A 20873-nucleotide genomic window follows, 5' to 3' on the forward strand; every position below is an offset into this window, starting at 1 on the left:
AGACTTTGAAATGGAAAATCAGAGGATACCGCAGGCCATATTGAAGAAGAGCTGGCAAAGCTTAGGACCAGGATAGCAGAGCGGTGAGGGTTAGGACTAAGGTACATCGGTAGGCTGGTATGGTGTGCTGGGTTTGGAGCTCCAGAGAGATCTGCAAGCCAAGAATAATGAATACTGGCAGAGCTCCGCGTGAGTAACAAACGGTTTATCCTGCCTAGGCTAATGACAAAATGTTACGTACTGGCATTTTTAAAATAAACACTTTTTTTTTTTTTAAAGAAAAGAAAGATTAAAGCAACCGCTATAGCTAAACACCCTGTTTTGCTCTGATAAGATGCCAGAACTATACGACTTCTGTGTAACAAGGTTCTTCGTGTGGGTGTAGCGGCCCCTCCCCATACCTAGCGGATACACTCTAGGGAATTTTTACAAGTGTGAGTATTGCCTCTTGTAAGGTCACTGAGTAAAGAAAGTTAAATATGTTGTATGAAGAAATTGCATGTCTTGTGTGCTTCCGTAAGAGCACCACAAAACAGTCCCACAAAAAAGTTATTGTCACTAATATGTGCACAGCAATGACCTCCCATGCGTAGTATTTTGCAAAATGTTGGGCCTCTGCCCTGCCATGCCTGCCATCAGACTCATGCTTGTAATTTAAAAATGAAGGATTCTATGTAAATGCAAGTCAGTCCGGTTCACAAGATACCTCTGTCACTCAGTCAGCAGGTAGACAGAGGCTTGGCCTTGCTCTCCGCCTCCGTTGCTCAGGGTCTACAGCATACTGCCATTACACTGCCACGATACTGCTCTCCTTCAGCTCCTCATCGGACAGGCATGCCTGCAGAGACAGGGCCCGGCCAGCAGATGCATCTCCCTTTTTTTCCTGCTCCTGCTCCACGGCTGCACCCGCTTGCCTGTTGTGTGACGCAACGCTCACTTTCTACCCAAGCTTCCCATTATCCAGTGCCTGGTTATGCTTGGACGTACTGGGACCCACACGCAGCCTAGAAGGTCTTGTGGTCTCAAGAGATGTCAAAGTTGATTTTGAGGTGGTAGCGCTTGTTGTCTCAAGAGATATCAAACGTGATCTGGGGACGGTTTTCCAGGTGCCAGGTGTGTATTACCAAAGCGCCGGAGCACAACCAAGCCTCCACAACAAGGTCTCTAGGCTTCACTGGGCGATGCAGAGCAATGGGCTGTGGGGCTCCATTTGCACTTGGGAAAGCAGGGGCAGATCTTCAGGGGCGGGCAGTCTCCGCGGTTGTGGGTCAGCCATGCTCTGAGCCCTGGCACGGAGGTGACAAGAGGACCTACGCTCCCTGAGGCAAGAACTTGTTTCCACAGCAGCCTTGGCCCAAGAGCGCCGAACCAAAGGAAAAGGGCACGTGGACCGCGAGGTAATCTCCTACGCCAAATTTACTCGTTCACGGGCCCGACCCGACTGCACGGCTCAGCTGTCACTGCCGCCGCCGCGGGCGGGCGCAGGGGGCGAGGGGCGCAGCCCGGCGGCCCCCGGCCATGCCCCGCAGCCCCGCCGCGGCTGCCTGGCACCCGCGCACCCCGGCGGCGGCCGCTCCGCCTGCCGCCGGCTCGGGGAAGGCGCCCGCCTCCCGCCCCTCGCCGCGCCGCCGGCAGCACCGCGCCGCCCGGGGCCAACCTGCGCCGCCCGCCTCGCGCCCGGCAGCAGCGGCGGGGCGGGGCGGGGCCGAGGGCCCTGCCGCCTCACCATTGGCTGCAGCCCGCGGCGGCCGCGCTGCGATAGGTGCGCGCCGCAGTCAGTGCCGCCCGGCTCCGCCCCGCCGCGGCTTTATAACGGGCATCCCCATGGCCGAGGCGGGTAACCTGCCGCGGCGGGAGGGGGCAGAGCCGGCCCGGGGCACCGCGCGCGCCGCCCGCCAACGGACACGCCGCTGCCGGGCTGAGGGGCGGCCGCCCGGGAGAGCCGCCTCCGGTGGCCGCAGAGCCCCGCCGTCCCGCCGCCCCGCCGCCGCCCCGCCGAGGGACGATGGTGCCGCGGGCCTGGCGCAGCGCGGGGGCTCGCCCGTTCCTGCTGGCGCTGCTGCTGGTGCATCTGCCTCAGGGTCGCGGCCACCGAGCCACGGGGCCCCGGGTAAGTGAGCCTTCGCCCCGGCGGCCGGGCTGCCCTTCTCCCGCCCGCCCCGCCGCGGCAGGTTGCCCTGCCCCCGGCCCGCCGCCCCCCGCGCCCTGTCAGCGCCGCAGGTGAAGCCCCGGCCGCCCCCGCCCCGCGGCGGGCAGGCAGCGCCGCCCGGCCCGGCCCGGCTCCCCGCGGGCGCGGAGCCTCGCAAGGGCCTCCCCGCTCGTTAAAAGCCGGGTACCGGCTGAACGCGCGAAGTATATACGTCGGTATTAACTTGTTGGTATTTATTGCAGGGGGAAGAAGGGGGGGGGAGGGTTGGCAGGCTGTATTTTTATATTGCTCGTCTTGCGTTTAATGTAGCCCCTGTTCCCAGCACGTAGCTTTAGGACTTTTCTTTTTTTATGTTCCTAAGTAGGGATTAAATGAATCCCTGCAATAAAGTTGGATGCCTTCAGCCCAGACTTCTCCCTGTAGGAGTCTAGTTCTGTTTTTTTAATCTGACAATGTTTGACCCTTACTGGGGCTGTTAATTTCACTTACCAAACTATTACATTGCTCTGGGGGAGAACCCAACATCTTTTCTAAATATGGTTCTCCCAGTGAGCTAATGTTACCACTGCAGCACCACTACTGAGTAGCATGAGAGCTTTCAATTACAAAGCTGCAAAACAGTAGCTGTTCTTCAGCCAATGCTGCAATAAAAGCACAGCTCTGGGTAAGTGGAAAAACTTGGTCTCTCTGCAGGCGTGTTGGATGCATTGACCATGTGCATTCTTGACCCATCAGTCTGCAATGCTATGAAATGTACTACCTAATTAACTTACACCATGGTTAGGCAAGACCAGCAGTCTTTGGAATCCCTGCTCAGCCAAAGTATAACAATAAGGGACTTCAGTGCAATGTTCTAGTTTTTTAATAGAAGTGCTGTTTGACCATAATGGCTATTAAATGCTTCTCAGAGCAATGGAAAGTGTACTGGCCGCACTGGTGTCCTTGTGTTCATTTGTGCTGTGTAGCCTCTTTTATGGCCAGATGTGTAACAGTAACTGTTAGAAAGTGGCAGATCAGAACTAGTGTGTGCCATAAATTCTTGGAGACCTGTTTTAAAGGATGAGGAAACATAGGGGTGCTTATGCATATATCTGTATTAGCCGATATCAAGCATAAACCTCAAAATTGCAGTGGTGCCAAACAGAGAGGAGCTTTGAGGTGGTAATTAAGAGTCTGGCTGGATGACTAGGGCTCTTCATCAGCATTGGTATCTAAATGTTTTAACGAAGAGCGATTGAAACAAAGAACAACATAAAAAATCCTGATGGCAGTGTGTAATTGCACAATAAGCCTGTCTATCAAACAGTTTCCATATATGCCATTTTTATATACTGTACTTTACAAGGCAGTTTAATTGCTCCCTGTGCTGTGTCGTCTTTGGAATGGGAGCTACTTCAGGAGAGTGGAAAACCAAATACAAAGGACTAGTGATTTACTTTTTGCTTGAAGTGAACTGACTTTGCTGTTTCTCTGACTTTGCTATTTCTCCCTTCATGACTGAGGGAGAATATCAGCTGTGAGTACCAATGTCTACAGTTCTGTAGAAAGATGTGCCTTAAAGTTTTAACTTCTTAAAGTTATGGCTTATGAGCTCTTAAATGGAAGGCTGTGAACTTCCAGGATGTTTAACTCATGAAGCATGTCTTTTCACCCTTCTAAGTGTCATGCTTAAGTGCGTGTGAAGGTGGGGAGTTTGGTTTACTCTTTGCAACCATGTTGATCGATATGATAAGCCCTTGAGCTTGATCTCTTCTAGAGATTAGACATTGCCAGCAGAGTTGTCATTAGTATAAAGGTGCCATACTTTAGATTCTGATGTACAGAAGAAAATTCTTTATTATTCATTTTTTAATGATTGCCAAGTTACACCAGTGTTTCTCATGCTGACTTGTGATCAAGAGCGTATTCCTGTCAGGATCCCTCCCTGGATGGTCGTTGTGGGTGGGGGGGAGGGTGTTGGGTCAGTGTTGCAGTTCTGGGGTCTGATCCTGTAGGTGTTCAATTGCTAGGTGTGATATTTACCCTTTCACACTTTCTTTTCTGTATGGTAAGTACTAGAACTACAATATTTGCAAGCTGAAATACTTTTAAAGGTGAACAGCAGTTTTTAATCCTACTCAATGAGTTTAAATGAGCAGCAATAAAGCTTGAAGCACGTTCTTGATCTTTTTCCTTGCATTTCCCTCTTACTACTGTAGTGTTGCTGCTAAGCTAGGCAGCCAGCACTGTCACTGAATACATAGGCAGAGGAGTATGGCTTGCTACTGTTTGCAGAAAATGATGAAAAACTAAGGGTATTGAAGAGAAATAGGTATATCTACATCTCCTGTGCCAATAAGGAATCAAATTTTGGATGAAGTGAGTTAGTTCAAGATGATTACTTGAATACCGAGGTAAATTACAAGTGCACCTCATATCTGCTGGCCTACTGAGGTACTTCTGGCTCTCAAAAGATATTGTACAAAGCTTGTTGTTTCCTGTTATAGTAAAACTATTAGCAGTGACATGAATCCCTTAGACTTGGGAAGTGCCAATGACCTGTAGGAAACATCTGGCTTTTGTACATATGCTGTGGCCCACTGACAGTTAATAACAACTGCCCCAAGTGAAGCCCCATAGTAAGTCTAATATCCTGGGTGTCCTAGAAATACTTGGAAGCCCAAGGCTGTTGTGTGACTTGACAGACTCTAGAAAAGCTTCTGCTGTGCTATGCAATTTCTTGGTCACCTCTGCTCTTGTACGTCTAAAGAGCACTGTGGAAGTGATCAACTGACTATAGTTGGAAAATGTCTGTCTGAAGGATGTTGCCTTCTGGAAAAAGATAATCAGACTTTTCTTTCTATTCATATTCTCTTCCTGTGTGCCTCTTTCTGCTGGCATGAGATCTGGAGTTGTGTGAGAAGCCAGGTTTTGCTGTTTCCCTTCCTTGACCCCAAAGTGATAGACGGGGAGCTTGACTGGGCCGGCTCTTGTATCTCCTACTGTGTGGTGCATTTGAGCAGTACTCTTTCATAGCAGATTAAATAGATTGTGCCACTAAGGTCTCTTTTACCCCATCTGGACAATAAATTGTGATCTTTGTCTTTCTAGTTCAGAAAGATGGATCTATGTAGGCCCCCTGCTTTTTGAATGTAATGCCTGACCATTATGAACTTGCTCCATTTATGGCAGAGAACTGTTGGTGGCAGTAATGACAAGTACTAGCACAGGAAAATGGTGGGCGCTTGCAGAAGGAGCGGAACTTGACTGCAGCAGTCAAAAGCTGTCCTAGGAATGGGCTTGGACTTCTGGAAGATTGGGGATCTGTACCCGCCAGTGACTACAGAGGAGTAAGAAATGGGAGGGGAGGACAGGGCAGACACTATAACCTTCTTCCTAGTTCCATGCATGGAAACATGCCATATCCTTCCTTGAAAGACATGCTAGTTGGAGATGGTGGGGGACCTTCCAGTTCAGTGCTGTTGTAAAGGGAAGGTAGTAGCTAGTAAAACTATGAAGATACCCACAGATTCCAATGCATAAACTGGAGTGCCACAGAGCAATGGGAATTCCCTGCTGCAGCTGGCTACTAGTTAGAACCTCAAATAAGAACCTTGATTAAAAAGTGCTGAAAAGGCTCCTGCAGCTTTGCCATTCCCTCTAGAGGAGCAAGCAGCATCACAGCTTGTGCCGAGGAACCTGCATTCTGCTGTGTGTTCTCACTGCAGCCCTGCTGGGAGGGTTCCACAAAGCAGGTGTCTTTACACATGCTCTACTAAAATTAGGGGGAGTGTGTTCTTCATGGTGGGGAAAAAATTAGAGAAGGACATATGATAAAAATATAAAGCAAAGGGCTCCATATGAAGGAGATCTAGAACAGAAGAGTGAAACTTAGGATAGGTTTTCAATGACTGAATTTTGTTTCTTGGTTTGAGCTTAATCATCACTCTGCATTGCAAAGGTCCATGCTGATAAGTAACAACTGATCACTCTAATATTTTAGATTTCCTTACTGTTGGAGAGACTTGTTTTAGTGAAGGAATAAGTACCCAAAGGTAAGTCTTTAGAAAAGCATCCCCTTGCAGGACAGATTTGTTACTCTATGGCAGGTAGCTTTTGGTTACAGTTACTCTGTTTTGGTTGGGTGAGAGATGTCCTTGCCGAAGTGGAAGCTCTAATTGTATGTAGAGCTCTACTAATTAATTCTCCCTCTCCTTGTTCCTGTTTAGACCTTTAATGTTAGACAGCTGAATTCCTTGATGTGTACCAAAGAAACTGATCTGGCTTGCTTTTTATACATTATGCAACTGTGTTGAGGAACAGGATTAATTCTTGTGTGGAGAAGTATGAAAACATTATGTTCCAATACTAATGTATTGGAACAGTGGGTCCTGTTCTAAGCAGAAGAACACTGTAGGATCTGACTTGCTCTGTGTAGTCCTAGAGTTGGTGTTTTAACTGCCTGAGCTTCTTAGTTGGCTACGAGAATATTTGTCATGTTAATGACCTCTGCCGCTGATGAAAGCGGCCACCAAAAGATTTGATACAGAAAAAGAAACTGCTTATGTATTTCTGCTGGTGGTGGCAGCGAGCTCTGTAGCTGGTGGAACACCTACAATGATAACCTCTTGGACTAGTTTTCAAGTTTCTAGCACTAGTCATGTGCTAAGGTAATCTTCACTGCCATCAGTGCAGAGCAGATGCTGTCTTGGCTTCTTTCATTTCCAGATGGCCTGAAGCAACTGGTAAGATGACTGTAAACCTCATTTCAGTGGTATAGTAGCTCTGAAATATTAATACTGCTGTTTAAATATCTTAGATGTTCTTATCCTGCCATCTCAAACTAATTGCGACATTACTATGTCAAAAAAACCCAAACAAACAAAACCCCATTTGTCTCCTACTTGGCTGCTGAATCCCCAGTTCTTCTGGGGCTGGCACATCTGACAGTGCAGTTAAGTGTTACACAATAAACTTTACGCTCACATTAAAAGCTAAACGCGGAGGCAATGCAGGTGAAACTGAAGCTAATCCCTGCAGGCTGCTGTGCTGACTGTCACACTTAGCCTCCTGTGTGACAGCGTGATGGCTTCCTGTCGGAGCCCCCCAGCAGCTGCCACAAGGTCTCTGGTGCTAATGCAACATCCAGGGACTTTGTGGCCCAGCAGACCTTGAGCCAAGCTTGGGATGCAGTGGTGGTAGTTTACTGCTTTGTCACCAAGTGAAGTTCTGGCAGACAAGTGGATGTTATAACTTGGGACTTGAACTATGAAGCCTGTTCTTTTGTTGTGTTACAAGCTTAACTACTGTCATTGCATTGGTAGGACTCTAAGGTTCCTATGCTTGTTTGTGAGAAGCTCTTCCATTTGTGAAGTTCTTGCCCCAACACTGAAGGCTGACACTGCTGTGGGTGAATCGCTTCTGCGCTGGAGCTTTCTGGGTAAGGTGTGAGGTCAGTGTGAGATGTGTGCTTACACAGAGGAACTACCAGGATGTGACAAATGTGGTATGTAACTCTCTCCCTCTTCTGACTGGCTCATGTGAGCAGTTAAGGCTTCTGTTCAGCAGCTTACACGTGAGCCCTGTGAGGCTTTCTGTGTGTGGTGGCTTTACTGCCTGTAGGTATGAGGAGGGAGTATTCTGGCACTGAAATGCTTCTGGTGATGACTGAGAAGGCAACTCTGCCCTCTTTTTTTTTTTGGGAGGCATCGTAGCTATAGGAGAGTAACCTCAGGAAAGTGTAGCTAGTCACAGCAGAGTGTAAAGCTCACACTCAGGGCAGTGAAAACAACCACCCACCATACAAAGGAGCTCTTTGTACGTGACCTCATGTAGGCTATCAGCAGCTCTTCAGCCTGAGAGCAGTCAGCTCCCTCAGGATGAGGCCTTACCTTGAAGTCAGGCTCATGGCTCTTGTCCTGGATGGTTTTTCTTATCACAGCAGCCTCCTGATGCAACTTAGACTCCTGTGTGATGCTGCAGTAACACTGTAGATAGCATTAGCGATATTCATGAGCATTAGAGAAGAATCACCTGCTTGTTTGGTGAGGAAAATATTGCCTTATATAGTGGGCCTGCCCACTCACAAATGCTATTCCTTACAAAATTGAGGCGACAAATATGGTTGTTATGCTCTCCTACAAGAATTGCTCTGAGGGAAGCCTGTGCTATCTGAGTAAAAGGCCTACACGCTGCAAGTGCAGTCCCTACAGTGTGGGGAGGGGTGATGGAGCAAACAGGCTTTGGCTTATGAAGGGATTCATTCTAGCCGGTGTGACCCTTCCAAGGTAGCCATAAGACTGGCCTGGGCCTGACTGGACGATGCTAAGGTGCCAGTGGCAGCCTGGAGTAACAGCCTTGGTGGAAGGCTGTCCTGCCAGATGTCTCTCATGCTGGCTTCTCTGGGGCAGTTGTGCTTCTGTCCTCAGAGCAGTGGCTTAAAAGTCCCCATAAGCCTCCAACTGTCTGCACTGTCAAACTCTTCCTCGGCGGTCTCCCAGCTGTAGCCTGCTTGGGAAGACATGCCTGCATGTTGGGTTTGTGCATTTTTGCCTCCCACTGGCTTGTGGCTGAGCCAGCTGCTTTTGAGGGCCCACTGACAGGTGTGCTCATTTGGAGTGGCACGTAGATATGCAGTGGGGAAGTGAGTGGTAGGTGTGAAATGAGAGCAAACTTAGACCTTGAGGGGAAGCACCTGTGTCTAGAGATGGGAAAATAACACTAGTAACTATAGGAACAGAGGCTGCATCATTAAAGGTTGGCTCAGGGTTTTGTCAAGTAGAGTTTGGCAGCAAAGCCTAGACAAGCTACCCCACCAGTGCTGCTGGCAGACTCTTCCATGCAGGTGGAGGAAGCCATACAGAAACTGGTGCGTGTAGGCAGATAACTTGCTCTGCCATGGACACCCAGACTCCTCTCCTGGGCTGGAGCTGGAGTTCCTAAGGAGCAACTACTGCCTCTGGATGAAGAACGAATGAATGTGAGCAGGACGGTAAGTGCCACAGAGTACCACACTGCTCAGTGCTTGAGTACAGACCATGTGCCATGGTTCTGTAAACTAGGTTGCCTTGCCCCAAACACTTTGACTTGCAGTGGCTAAGGGGAAAGAAGACTACTGTCTGCATGCAACTTTCTTTCTGTGCAAGGCATAGACTGAATCTATTGAGACTGGCTCAGTAGGCTGCACGGCAGCCATTGTCAGTCTAAAGTTAAATTTGATCCTCTGCTGGAAGAGCATTGGCCTAACATAATTTTTTTGCTATTCTGAGTCCTATGGCAAAGTGAAAGAATGTAATTTCATGCTTTTCAGAGTGGAAGAAGCCTGCTGTTCTGTGCCACTGAAACATTTGATTAAAGCTGGGGTGGAGGGGGTGGTAAAGGTGAGGTCTTTCTCATGGGTGAGCTTCTGATAGAAAGAATCACAGGAAGTGGAAGGGAAGGTGTGTAGGAATAAGGAAGATGGGGAAGTAGGACAGATTAAATAACTTTTCTGAGGTTTTTCTTGGCCACTGGTCCAGTTAATGATAGTTGGAATCATATCCAGAGGCAAGTGCTGATCCTCAAATAGGGGGGAGAGGTTCCAAACACTTAGTGGGCAGATTCTATTTCAGAGTTTCTCTTGGCTACCAGTCCTCTGTTACCATTAGCTGGGTCACAGACTAGAAGGAATGTGGAAAATGTTGTCCATCCCTGTTCTCTTCCCTGTTCTGTGACCAAGATCAATCACTTAAATTGCACGGGGAAGCCATGCTCTGCCTTCTGATGAGAAAAAGCCACTAGCTCAGCTGCTATACTTAGGCTTGTTGTGATGCATGGAATAGCGCTTGTTCTATACTCTTGTGGAGTTCCAGAATATTGGGTTAAGAACTTTCTCTTTGGTTATACAGAGAACCTGAAATATGAGATCATCTGATCCTTCAGTTGTAATTCTAATACTTTAGCGTCTGACACTCCAGCAAATTAAAACAATCCAATACAGCCTTAAGGTAAAGGTAACTATCTTATGTTCTACGGCCACCATGTGACTAGATTCACGGCTGCTCCTTGGGTTGCAGAAGCAGCAGTGTGGCTACCTCTGGTATAGAGGGGGAGTGAACCAGGAATCAAATAGATAAGGAAGCATCCTCAGGTGAAAACACCTGGTAAAGGTAGTGGTATCCTTTAATGTACAACAGGGACACATGCATAGGAAAGATGTCCAGATGTACACTATCTCTAGATCTTGCTTCTGTGTGTACCAGATACACACTACTGAGAAGCAGATAGGATGATAATATTTTGTTGCAGAATAGACTCCCTTGAGTAGCATGAAGATTAAAGAGCCTACTCTAGCTGGTACATCAAACCATTCCCCTTCCCGTTTCTTTGAAGCGGATTTACATGCAGTCTACACTTAGGCTTAAACAAATACTTGGTGGAATGAGGTGCAAGTTAAGAACTAAAAAGCCAGAAGCTCTTGGGTGTAATTTCCAAGTGGAGGATATTAAATGAGTTGGAGTTTGTGGATACTGGCCAGATAAAGGGGTTTCTGTCTGAGCCAAGTAGCTACTTCTGATTTGGGTCTAGTTATCGTACAGAATGGTGGTAACTCTCATTGGCTTCTGCCTGGAGTTCTGCATTTGGCTTATTCCTCTGCTCTTAAAAGTGAGCAGGCAAGTGTTGCAAAAGTAGATAAGCTGTGTGCAAAAGTAGCTTTTAAGAATGTGCGTGTGTCTGGAACACTAGAGGATAATCTGCTCCAAACTTGTAAGGGAAAGGTGAATTTTAACATGTACATTTTTCAGTCTTAGTGGAAGCAAAATACTTCTAAGGTAGAAGTCCATAAGAGACTGATATGTATAAAATGAACAGGGCTGTTCATGCAATGAACTCTGCTTTTTTTGCTACACAGTTCTAGAGATTAATTTCACTTGTTTCCTTTTCTGTGTCTTAATCTAAAAATATGTAAATCTAGAACTTGCTCCACCCTTTTAACTTAAACAATATCTACCAATATCTACCTCCATCATAGACTGGATTCTCAGTGCTGCTGTTGGTGGTGTTATTTGCCCTCAATTAGATGCAATGCATCTGAAATATTCCTGAAAATTATGCTAGATGCAGAAATCTATCCTGCTAGAGCTTTAACTTAGCTTCTGAAAGCAGTTGCTATGGGATAGGGTGTCTTAAGTGCACTGCACATGTGTACAAGTCCACAGTTTTACTTCTTGACTGAAAGGACTTTGGCTGCTGTACCTAAAAGCCTCGGGTTATTCTAGAGATGCTGTCTTGTAGCTTTATAAGTAAAATCTGCAGTGATGGCAAAGTGGCTACTGCTTATATGAATAGGTAATACCTAATGGTGGAAGAAGGTATTTCAGTGGTGGCTGGTGGCCATGCTACCTAACGACTGGCTCATGCTTTCCATAAGGGAGTAAACATTGAAGGAATTTGCTATGAATTTTTATCAGGGTTCCTACCAGCATTCCTCTGACTTTGTCAGTGTATGGGCTATCTTTCCTTCTTTACTATTACACAGGTACAGCCAGTATTTTTAGGAGCAGGAATCATACCCTTAGGTGCAGGATTGAAGGTCAAAGCTGTCCTCTGCAGGCTTTGGCTTGTTAGGTGCTCTGTAGAGCCAGTGATGCTCTGCTGCATTGAGGCAGGATGTTCTCTCAGTGGCAGTAACTCATCTTGCACTCACTTTATTCTTCCAAGTTTAAGCTTGAACTGTAGAAGGAGTAGTAGCTGTAACTTCCACAGACATTTACAAAATGGACATAAACATACTTTGCTGGTGATAGCATATTAATGATGGTTAAACCCATTGTCTGGAAGTATGGGGAAGTATGTCAGCCCAAATTTATTTTTCTGGATGCTTGTCTTCAGGAACTTCCAGAGAGCTAAGCATTCTCTTCACAGTGAACTCTGAAAGTGCTTTATGCTCCAACTTGGTGGTGGCTGTTTTTTTTGTTTTGTTTTTGTTTTTTTTGTTGTTGTTTTTTTTGTGTTGTTTGGTTTGGTGTTTTTTTTTTTTTTTTTTTTGTAAATTAAGGACTCTTACATTGAGGCAGGCCAGTTGGCTCCAAAGTAGTTTGCATGTTACTGGCTGTAGCTGTTGAAGACTAAAGTTTTCCAAGGCCTCTAGGGTTTGTCCTCTGCTCAGTTCCCTTGAACTAACAAGTGTGTTGGCAGAAAAAAATTGTATTCTGCTGGACTTGAGCTGTGTTGTGATTTAACCCCAGCCAGCAACTAAGCACCACACAGCTGCTTGCTCGCTCCCCCCCAACAGTGGGATGGGGGAGAGAATCAGAAGGGTAAAAGGGAGAAAACTTGTGGGTTGAGATAAGAACAGTTTAATAATTGAAGTAAAATAGAATAGTAGTAATAGTAGTAGTAGTAATAATAATAAAAAAATACAATAATAATATACAAAGCAAGTGATACACTGTACAATTGCTCACCACCCACCGACTGATGCCCAGCATGTCCCTGAGCAGTGATTGCTGCCCCCTGTCCAACTCCCCCAGTTTATATACTGAGCATGATGTCACATGGTATGGCGTAGCCCTTTGGCCAGTCTGGGCCAGCTGTCCTGGCTGTGCCCCCTCCCAGCTTCTTGTGCACCTGGCAGAGCATGGGAAGCTGAAAAGTCCGACTAGTGTAAGCACTACTTAGCAACAACTAAAACATTAGTGTGTTATCAACATGATTCTCATCCTGAATCCAAAGCACAGCACTATACCTGCTACTAAGAAGAAAATTAACTCTATCCCAGCTGAAACCAGGACAGCTGTCACCTAAGCTACTACTGTTCTTAAAACTTGCAGAGTTGTTAAAATCTAACTGCAGGAACTCTCCTGAACTTCACAGCTCACCTATCAGTTATGCACATCCTGAAAATCACCACCTTACATTTAAGGTGGCTGATGGAGCTTTAAATAACTAGTCAAGTTAAACTTTTGCCATGTTGTCACTAGTATAGGTGCCTCTTGAGGGTGAATAGGATGTGGGGTGGGAAGCAATTAGTGTGAAACTAGGGCTGCTGATGCTTTTTTTGTCTTTGTCCTCAGTTGTCAATGAGACTATCTAAATGTCAGGATTTTTATTATGAACGATAGATACCTAAAGGAGTTCCAAATTAGCTGGATTGGGAACAGAAAGAAGTTGAGCTTTTCTTTACCACAAAAGAAAAGGTGCTTCTTTATCTGAAGCACTTTGGCAGCAGTATTGGAATGAAGCTAGCTGTTGCTCATCAACATACTGCAGTGTATGGTTTGCAGATATCTACTCTGGATGTAAAAGCACTCATAGGACAAAGCACTTTAACTCATCTGCTCTGTTTTGTAAAATCTGTCAGTGTATAAACAGCTATAATGTATAGCTCTGTTAGCTCTTATTCTAGGAGGATGAAGCTATCCTTGTTCACGTGTGTGTGGTTCTTGATGAAAGTAATTAAAAAAAAAATCAGTCTCATCTTCCAAATTGAGTTTTGCCTGTAGAGTTTACTTCAGAAAAACTCAGTATGTTTTCTAGAACACTAGGGTTTTTTAGTGCTGAAATTGGAACTGAGCTGGAGGAAGAAGTCTGCCACACTTGAGTAAATTTGAGCATTCTTAAAACCTGCCCTGTGATGTCTCTGGAGTTGACCCAGTTGTATGACAAGTACATTTTGAGCCCAAAGACTTGAGACTCTGATCTAGCTTGAATAGCTGGTGAGTATCAGAAGTAAACTAAGTTTTTGTTTCCTATTGGAACTCTAAGAATTTACCTGAAATTCTCCAAGGTTTTCTTCTAGTTCTGCTGGCATGAAGACAAACTAAAACCAAAAAAGCTTCCACAATTGCTTCACATAACCCAGGGACTTCCCCATACCAGGAGTCCTAGAATAGATGTGAAGGGTTCAGTAGGAAAATCCCATGCAATTTGCAAAGGGAAGGATTTGCTTTTAGTTGAAACTTTAAAAACCACAGGCAACACTTGTGCTGTTGAGTGAATGACAGTCCCAAATAGAAAGTTTAACTTCAGCTGGCAGCAGGTTTTTCCTCTGTAGCAAAGGATGTTGAGTTCTAAAGGCATATCTCTTTTTCCCTATGTTAAAAAAGGTTGGTATCTTATCACAACAACTGTTCTTCCTGTTAAACTTGATACCTGCTCAGGTGTCCCATGCAACTCTTAGCTTATTATTGTTTTTCTTAAGAAAACATCCATATCTGACCTTAAGTGGGGACCCTCTACTGTAACTGCTTCCATGTTAACCTGCCCACTGGTCGTGTCACCTTGAGAATAGCTATAGATGAAAAGCTTCTGACTAGCTTTTCCCTTATGTCCAGACTCTTGTCAAACTCTGCTCTGCACCTTCCAAGATGTGTACTCTCTGTGTGTGCCTCTGTCCAGGCAGGGCAAGGAGAGTGAGAGAACAGTTCTGAACTTGGTAGTTCTTGCTGAACCCTGCCTGAAGCCTTCCTCCTGGCAAAGGCGAGTCCAACTTCAGGAATTCATGCTTTTCTTTGGAGATCACTGGGGCAAGTAAATCAAGTTAAACTGCACGTACACTTTCCACCTGACATGCTTTCCTTTAGCTTGTTCAGCCTTGATACATCTCTACACCTGAGAAGAGTTTAACCAACCTTTCAGTGCAATGACTAAATGCAGCATGTCAGAGCAAAAGCTAAAGATGGCTTTCACTTCTTTTTCCTTGTCTTCACCTTGCATGAAACCATGGAGAATACAAGCAGTTATATTCAGGAAGTGCCAGAAGGCTGATGATAGACATGATGAGGTCACCTCAGATTAAGAGGACAAAACAGTTTATCTTTGGCTTGACTCTGGTTAGTATTTATTAGAAAGCAAACCTAGGGGTTACCACAAACAACCTAAGCCAAGCATGTCAACTCTTCACTGTATGGCAGACTAATGTTCATGCATATCCATGCATTTCCTAAGGCAACCAATTAGGATCAAGTGAGAAGAGATAATCTTATTAAATCTCAAGCCAGTGTTCAGATGGGTAGAACTATACTTATCTAAAATTGCTTTAGTGGGACTTGCTAGTGGCTTTTGCTTCACTAGCAGATGCTGATGTAAAAAATACAAGACTCCCTTGGCATCTGTTTTGTTGTGAAGTGATTGACACCAGTGCTAGGCATTGTTTACACAAAGCATCTGAATGAAGTCACTACTGGATTCAACAAGATACTGACTGAAGACAGCATTTATAAATGCTGACACTGATGAAGCTTGCTTAGTTAGTGCCCTGTACTAAATTGCAGTCAGGATTTGATGGCTCTGAATAGAGGAAACCTCTTAAAATAGGCAGGGGACAGGGTTTGGGGAAGAACTTCTTTCCCAAAGAGTAGGGAGTACTTTCTTCCTCATTCCGCAGCTCTGTCCTTATTTTTGCTGATGAAGCAGTTGCTGGGTTGCAATATCAACTCTTTAACTGAAACTCTTGTTAAGCTGCTGTCTGGTTTCTTATTCATCTTGAGCACTAGGCTTGGAGCTTCACATCCCTGAAGTGAAGGGAAAACACCAGGAAGTTTCCACTTCCTTTATGGAGCCACATGCCTCTGTCTTAGGTATCTTCTGGGGAGGAAGCGGATGGTACCCAGGGTCATCTTGTTCTCAGTTGATGATGGTTAGAATGTAGAGCTGGGCGTGGGGCATCTTTCTAGATGTATTATAGGGCAACATCTATGTTAAATCCAGTGTTGTATGCAGAGGCTGCTCAGCTTGAACAGTTCTAGTGGGACCTACTGCTTTCAGACAGTGAGCTTGACTTTGTAGGAAGCTTCCCTTTAAGTGTAATTTCCCCTTTGGGGGAAGTCTTTGTGGACATTGAGTATGATTATAAAGTCATCCCACTTTAAAACTCTTAATGGCAGTGATTCAACAAACACTACAAGCTACTAAAGAGGCAACTGCGGAGGGCTGAATGAATAACTGGCATGTGTCTGTCTTAGTTGAAGCTTGGAATCCACTCTGGTAATTGCAATATAAGCTCTTAGGCTAGAAAAGAAAAACAAAAGACAGATGTTTCTTTATCAGCCTGAAAGGTCAACAGTTCTCCTGGAAAGATGGGAGAGCTCAGAACCTCTGACTTGGTGTCAGTCAGCGTGATTAAATAGAACTGTAATTAATCATTTGCATTCGCTTAATTCTCCATTCCTTCCCTTGGTTGATTTACTTGCTGGTTTATTAATTTATGCCACGAAAAGCTTCCTTTCTAGATTTCAAACTATCCCCATATTTCTTAGGTCTCACTTATGCTACAGTCACCTCTAATGACAAGCAAGATGGCAAATTATCCACAGGACCAAATGGCATGGGCAGTCCTTAGCTGAAGTGTGAGGATGGTGCCTAGAATTTGCAAACTGGAAAGGTTTCTGCTTTTGTCCTTGCTGGTGTAGTTGGTTGACCTTGCCCAGCTGCCAGACCCCTCCTCCAGCATAGGTCTTTCCCATGGGCTGCAGTCTTTCAGAAAAAATCTGCTCCATCATGGGCTCTCTATGGGCTGCAGCTTCCTTTGGGAAATGTCCAACTGCTCTGGTGTGGCATCCTCTCCATGGGCTGCAGGGCAATACCTGCTCCACCATGGTGTCTTCTATGGGCTGCAGAGGAATCTCTGCTTTGGCATCTAGAGCACCTCCTTCTCTGACCTTGTTCGTACTGTGGCTTCTCACACTTCCCCCCCTCACCTTGTGACACTTCACCTTTTAAGTATGTTTTCAGAGGCACCACCAACTTGGCTGATGGGCTCACCTTTGGTCTGCAGTGGGTATGTTGTGGAACCAGCCGTGTCCAGCACGGGGCAGCCCCTGACCTCTTCTCACAGAGGCCACCTCTGCACCATGCAAAACCTTGCCATGTAAACCCAACACAGCTGGTCAGACCAGGTTCTACACTGTTAGTCTACAGGCTGAAGAAGCAATGCTGCCTTGGCCTGGAAAGCCTCCAGTAGAGTCAGCAATGGATGTGCCTATGCTTCTGGATGAACCATCAACATGGAGTTCACATGTCAATCAAACTGGTTGTGCCCTGAAGTCAACTGCTTCAATCCTTGTCAAGGCAGCATGGATGTCTTACAGAGGTTGCCTATGGTTTTGCTGTGAAAAAAATGAACTCAGAAGATGTAGTCTAAAATATATTCTACTTTCTTGTGTCTTTCATTTTTTAAGATGTAGCCTCAAATTGACTGGGTATTTTCAGGTTCTGTTTCCATATGAATGTATATTTCAATATTGATTGTGCTACTCTGTTTTTTCAATATGAGTGCCTCTGCTTTCAGAGTACTGCAGTTCTGTACTGATTGTGGACAGCTGCTTTGCAGGCGTGTGTGTGACTTATGGGGAGTGAGTGACTTCCATAGTAAGGGAGGGGAAAGCCTAATTATCTTACTTGGGAAGTTCGTTGGGATTCTAGCTTCTACACACTACTGATGTTTCAGATCTGAATCTGAATTCTCTCAGTGCCAGGAGGCACACAAGGTGCGAACATCGTTATTCTACTTCGATCGGTCTGCGGCTGCGTGCCCAAGAGTTCCAGCCTGCACCATTCCTCTCAACCTCCACCATCCGACGCCAGGTCGTTTTTGGGCGACCCCGCTTTCTTCTTCCCTCTGGAGTCCACGCAAGGGCCACAGCGCAGTCTTCTGTTGGTTTTTTCCTCAAGACATGACCGATCCAGTTCCATCTCCTCCTCCTCACTTCATTACTGATTTTCTTCATCTCTGCCATTTCGTTTTGTTTTTTTTTTTTTTTTTTTTTCCGAAAGTTGATGCTCGTCGTTTCTGCAACTTTTTATTTTTTTTTCTGGGAGGAGGTAGTTGGCCTCCTGCCCAACCCCCATGACTTGGAGGGCCAGTGGTTTTTCTGTCAGTGTGGCCTTCCCTTAGGCTGCGTTGGTTCGCGGCACCTTCTTCAATTTTATCCGGTGCACCCTCCAGAGAGGGATCCCCTATCCACCACCCAGGGGATGTGCCTTCTAGCCATGCAGCCCTAGCCAAAGGGATGTTTCAGATCATGGGGTACTAATGCAAGTTCTCTGGCAGTGAGTTGGGTGGGTGATGGGTGCTAAAACCCACAGGAATTCAACCACCTAGATGCTATGCATTTCTGTAAGTTCTGGCTCCTTAAGGTTCCTCTCAAAGTCTTGGCATGGCACTGCAAGGCTGTCATAGCCAAACCCAGGGATCAGCTTTTCATCTTCCCCTTTTGGAAGGGGAAGAGAGCACACAGTTAATGATGGGAAGAAGTGCTGTTACTGGTCGGGGTACCGAATAATTCTGAAAGAGGAGTACCAGATATTGTAACTCCTGACAAACTTCAACCTGGGAAACTTATAGGAGCATCTATGTAACATCTGGATCTGGTGTTCTGCATTCTTCGGTGTGGACAAGCCCCCATACTTTGATTCCCTGATGAAAGTATGTTCGGCCCTTATCAGCAAAAAGCCTGGCTAGAGTTATGTCAGTGCTATCCAGTGAGGCACAGGATCATGATAAAACTTTACACCAGTTTTAATTTGTGAGCAATTTTCTTCTCTTAGAGTTCAAGTTGCAGGTGCTGAAACTTGACATGTAATAGTGCTAGTGCTCTGTGCTTGATAGTGGAAAGGAATATGAAATACTTGAACAGAAGCAGCATCAGAGAAAAGCTACTGCCCAAATACTTGGTTGTCTACTTAAATATCCTGTATGTCAAAGACCAACACTTCACTTATCTCTTAACATTTTTTTTTTTTTTATTGTTGCTTGAGGCTAAAACCTTTCTCTGATAGTTGTCTTAAAATTCTGTCTTTCGCTGGACAGCAAGACGTTAGTAATTTTGGTCACAAACACTCTCTAAACAGGATAGAAATGAACCTTTTAAAGTTTCCAGAATCTGCCAACTTCCCTAACATTTTAATCTGAGGGTTTAGGCCTTTACCAAATTGTTTCCCAAAGCCTCATGAAGGCTATGCCACTGCAGTAATTCACAAGCACTTACTGACCTTACACTTTAAAGCAGTAATAAAACTGTACATCCTTTCTTGCATTGGTTGCTGCCTTCTGGCAGGATTTTGTGGGAAGTACAAGCTTTAAGTAAAATAAAGCAATTAATGGAAGGAGAAAAAAAAAGTCTGTCCTAGCTGTAGAAGCACCACTGCTTGAGTTAAGATTGTTGGCAATTAAGGGCAGCAGACAACAAGCTTAGTTGGGTACTCCTGGACTGTAACAGCCTCCCGTTTCCACTTTGTTTTTTCAACCCATAAGCAATCATTTATGCTGCATCCATACTGTTGGTTTGTGTCTCCAAGCTCATGTCTGAGTGTGTTTTCTGATCCCCTGCTATGTATTGAACTTGTTACTTTGGCCTGCTGTGAGCTATAGCCAGACAACTCACTCCTGTGGCAGGAGTGGCACACAAATTTTGCCTGCCAGTTGTATGGCTGGAGCTGGATTTAGTCACTTGCCTTGGTGGTAAAGTCTGGATGAAGGACAGCTACTGAAGGTGGTCTAGACAGCTCTAGCTTCCTTTCTGGTTGAAGCACTGACAGATCTTGGAAGTTGAGCAGCTTTTAGACTACAGGAGCTCTCATTATGATGCTGCAGTTCCTCATAGCCAGCCTCTGCTGGCTGTAGGGATGGACTGTGCTGAAAATGGGCTCGCTCTTTTCCTGCTGACTTAGCGCTTCTAGTTGTCAGGCAGTTAAGACACTTGGAAGTGCATCAGCTGTTTCTTTGATGGAACATACTAGTGAATTGAGCAAGTTTTGAAATGGCTTCTAAAAGCACAGTAATTAAAAAAGTCCATGGCTGCTTGCACCTGTTATGTTTCGGAGACTGGACACTCAACTTACATTGACAGTAGGCGCACCTCTCCTGTTTCAGAAGCCCAGCTTCTTACCTGCCCTCAGAGACTAGTTTATCAGCTCTTCCCATCACCTGTAATTGGACTGCTTGCACATCACTGGATCAGAGATGTTGGTTCAGTAATAGTACCTTGTATTTAGTCTTAAGCAAGAGGCAATAGCGTGACTTATGAACACTGGGTAGGTACACAATGTGCAGTAAATCCTAGAGTTGTACTTAAGAGCTCCAGGCAAAGTCTGCAAGTGCTAGTTATGAACTTTAATGCTGTCCCATTATGTAACCCCTGTGAAAAAAGGACTTAGAGCTCTGAGTCTCTGCCACAAGTTAAACTCTAAAGATAAAACACTGCTTTCCTTTCTGGTAGAGTACACTTCGGAGCTATGCTAACTTACAATTACGCTTCCTACCCTCCGTTCAGAGTAACAAGAGTCTGGTGTTTTTTTTTTTAATACTGTTCATAATGCAAAGTTCTTCATGCTGTCTCCTTAGCAAAAGCAGCGCTTGTGTGTACTCATCACAAGTTGTGATAGCTGAGAATAGGAACAAATTTTAATGTCTACTAAAAAACTACAATAGACCCCTACTCCACCCAGATTTGTGCTAAGAGTTGCAGTGTTCTGGTATGATGTTCCAACCAAGTGTAAGAGCAGTCTTACATGCATGAGGAGTAACTTTACTTCTAAGGAAGTGTAAGACAAACTATTCTTCAGCTTTTTAAAGATAGAGTAGGCTAAGGCTCTGCATAAAGCTTGTTGAATAGGGAGGATTTATTCCCCCTGCCTTGAATAGGGTGTATGTCTCAAAGCAATACTAGATTATTTCTTTGCTAATGTGAAATGAGGCAGACCAGTTCAATGTGAGAATAGTTAAGGGTGTCTGGGCTAACTTCAGCTGATGGCAAATCTTTCTGCT

The 20873-nt window shown here is 45.4% G+C and overlaps 1 protein-coding gene across 1 annotated transcript in view; it reads left to right on the forward strand.

Annotated features, from left to right (window-relative positions):
• Nucleotides 1-2005: 2005 nt before the first annotated feature.
• Nucleotides 2006-20873, forward strand: part of SMOC1 (SPARC related modular calcium binding 1) — a gene marked incomplete at its 5' end in the record, with an annotated part of 136419 nt that continues 117551 nt past the window's right edge. Inside the window, one exon of the mRNA XM_082318875.1 lies at nucleotides 2006-2110. Within this exon, the coding sequence (XP_082175001.1) occupies nucleotides 2006-2110 (105 nt within the window). The remainder of the gene's footprint in view (nucleotides 2111-20873) is intronic.

This window comes from Platalea leucorodia, assembly GCF_965183815.1.
Source record: "Platalea leucorodia genome assembly, chromosome: 7".
NCBI lineage: Eukaryota > Metazoa > Chordata > Aves > Pelecaniformes > Threskiornithidae > Platalea > Platalea leucorodia.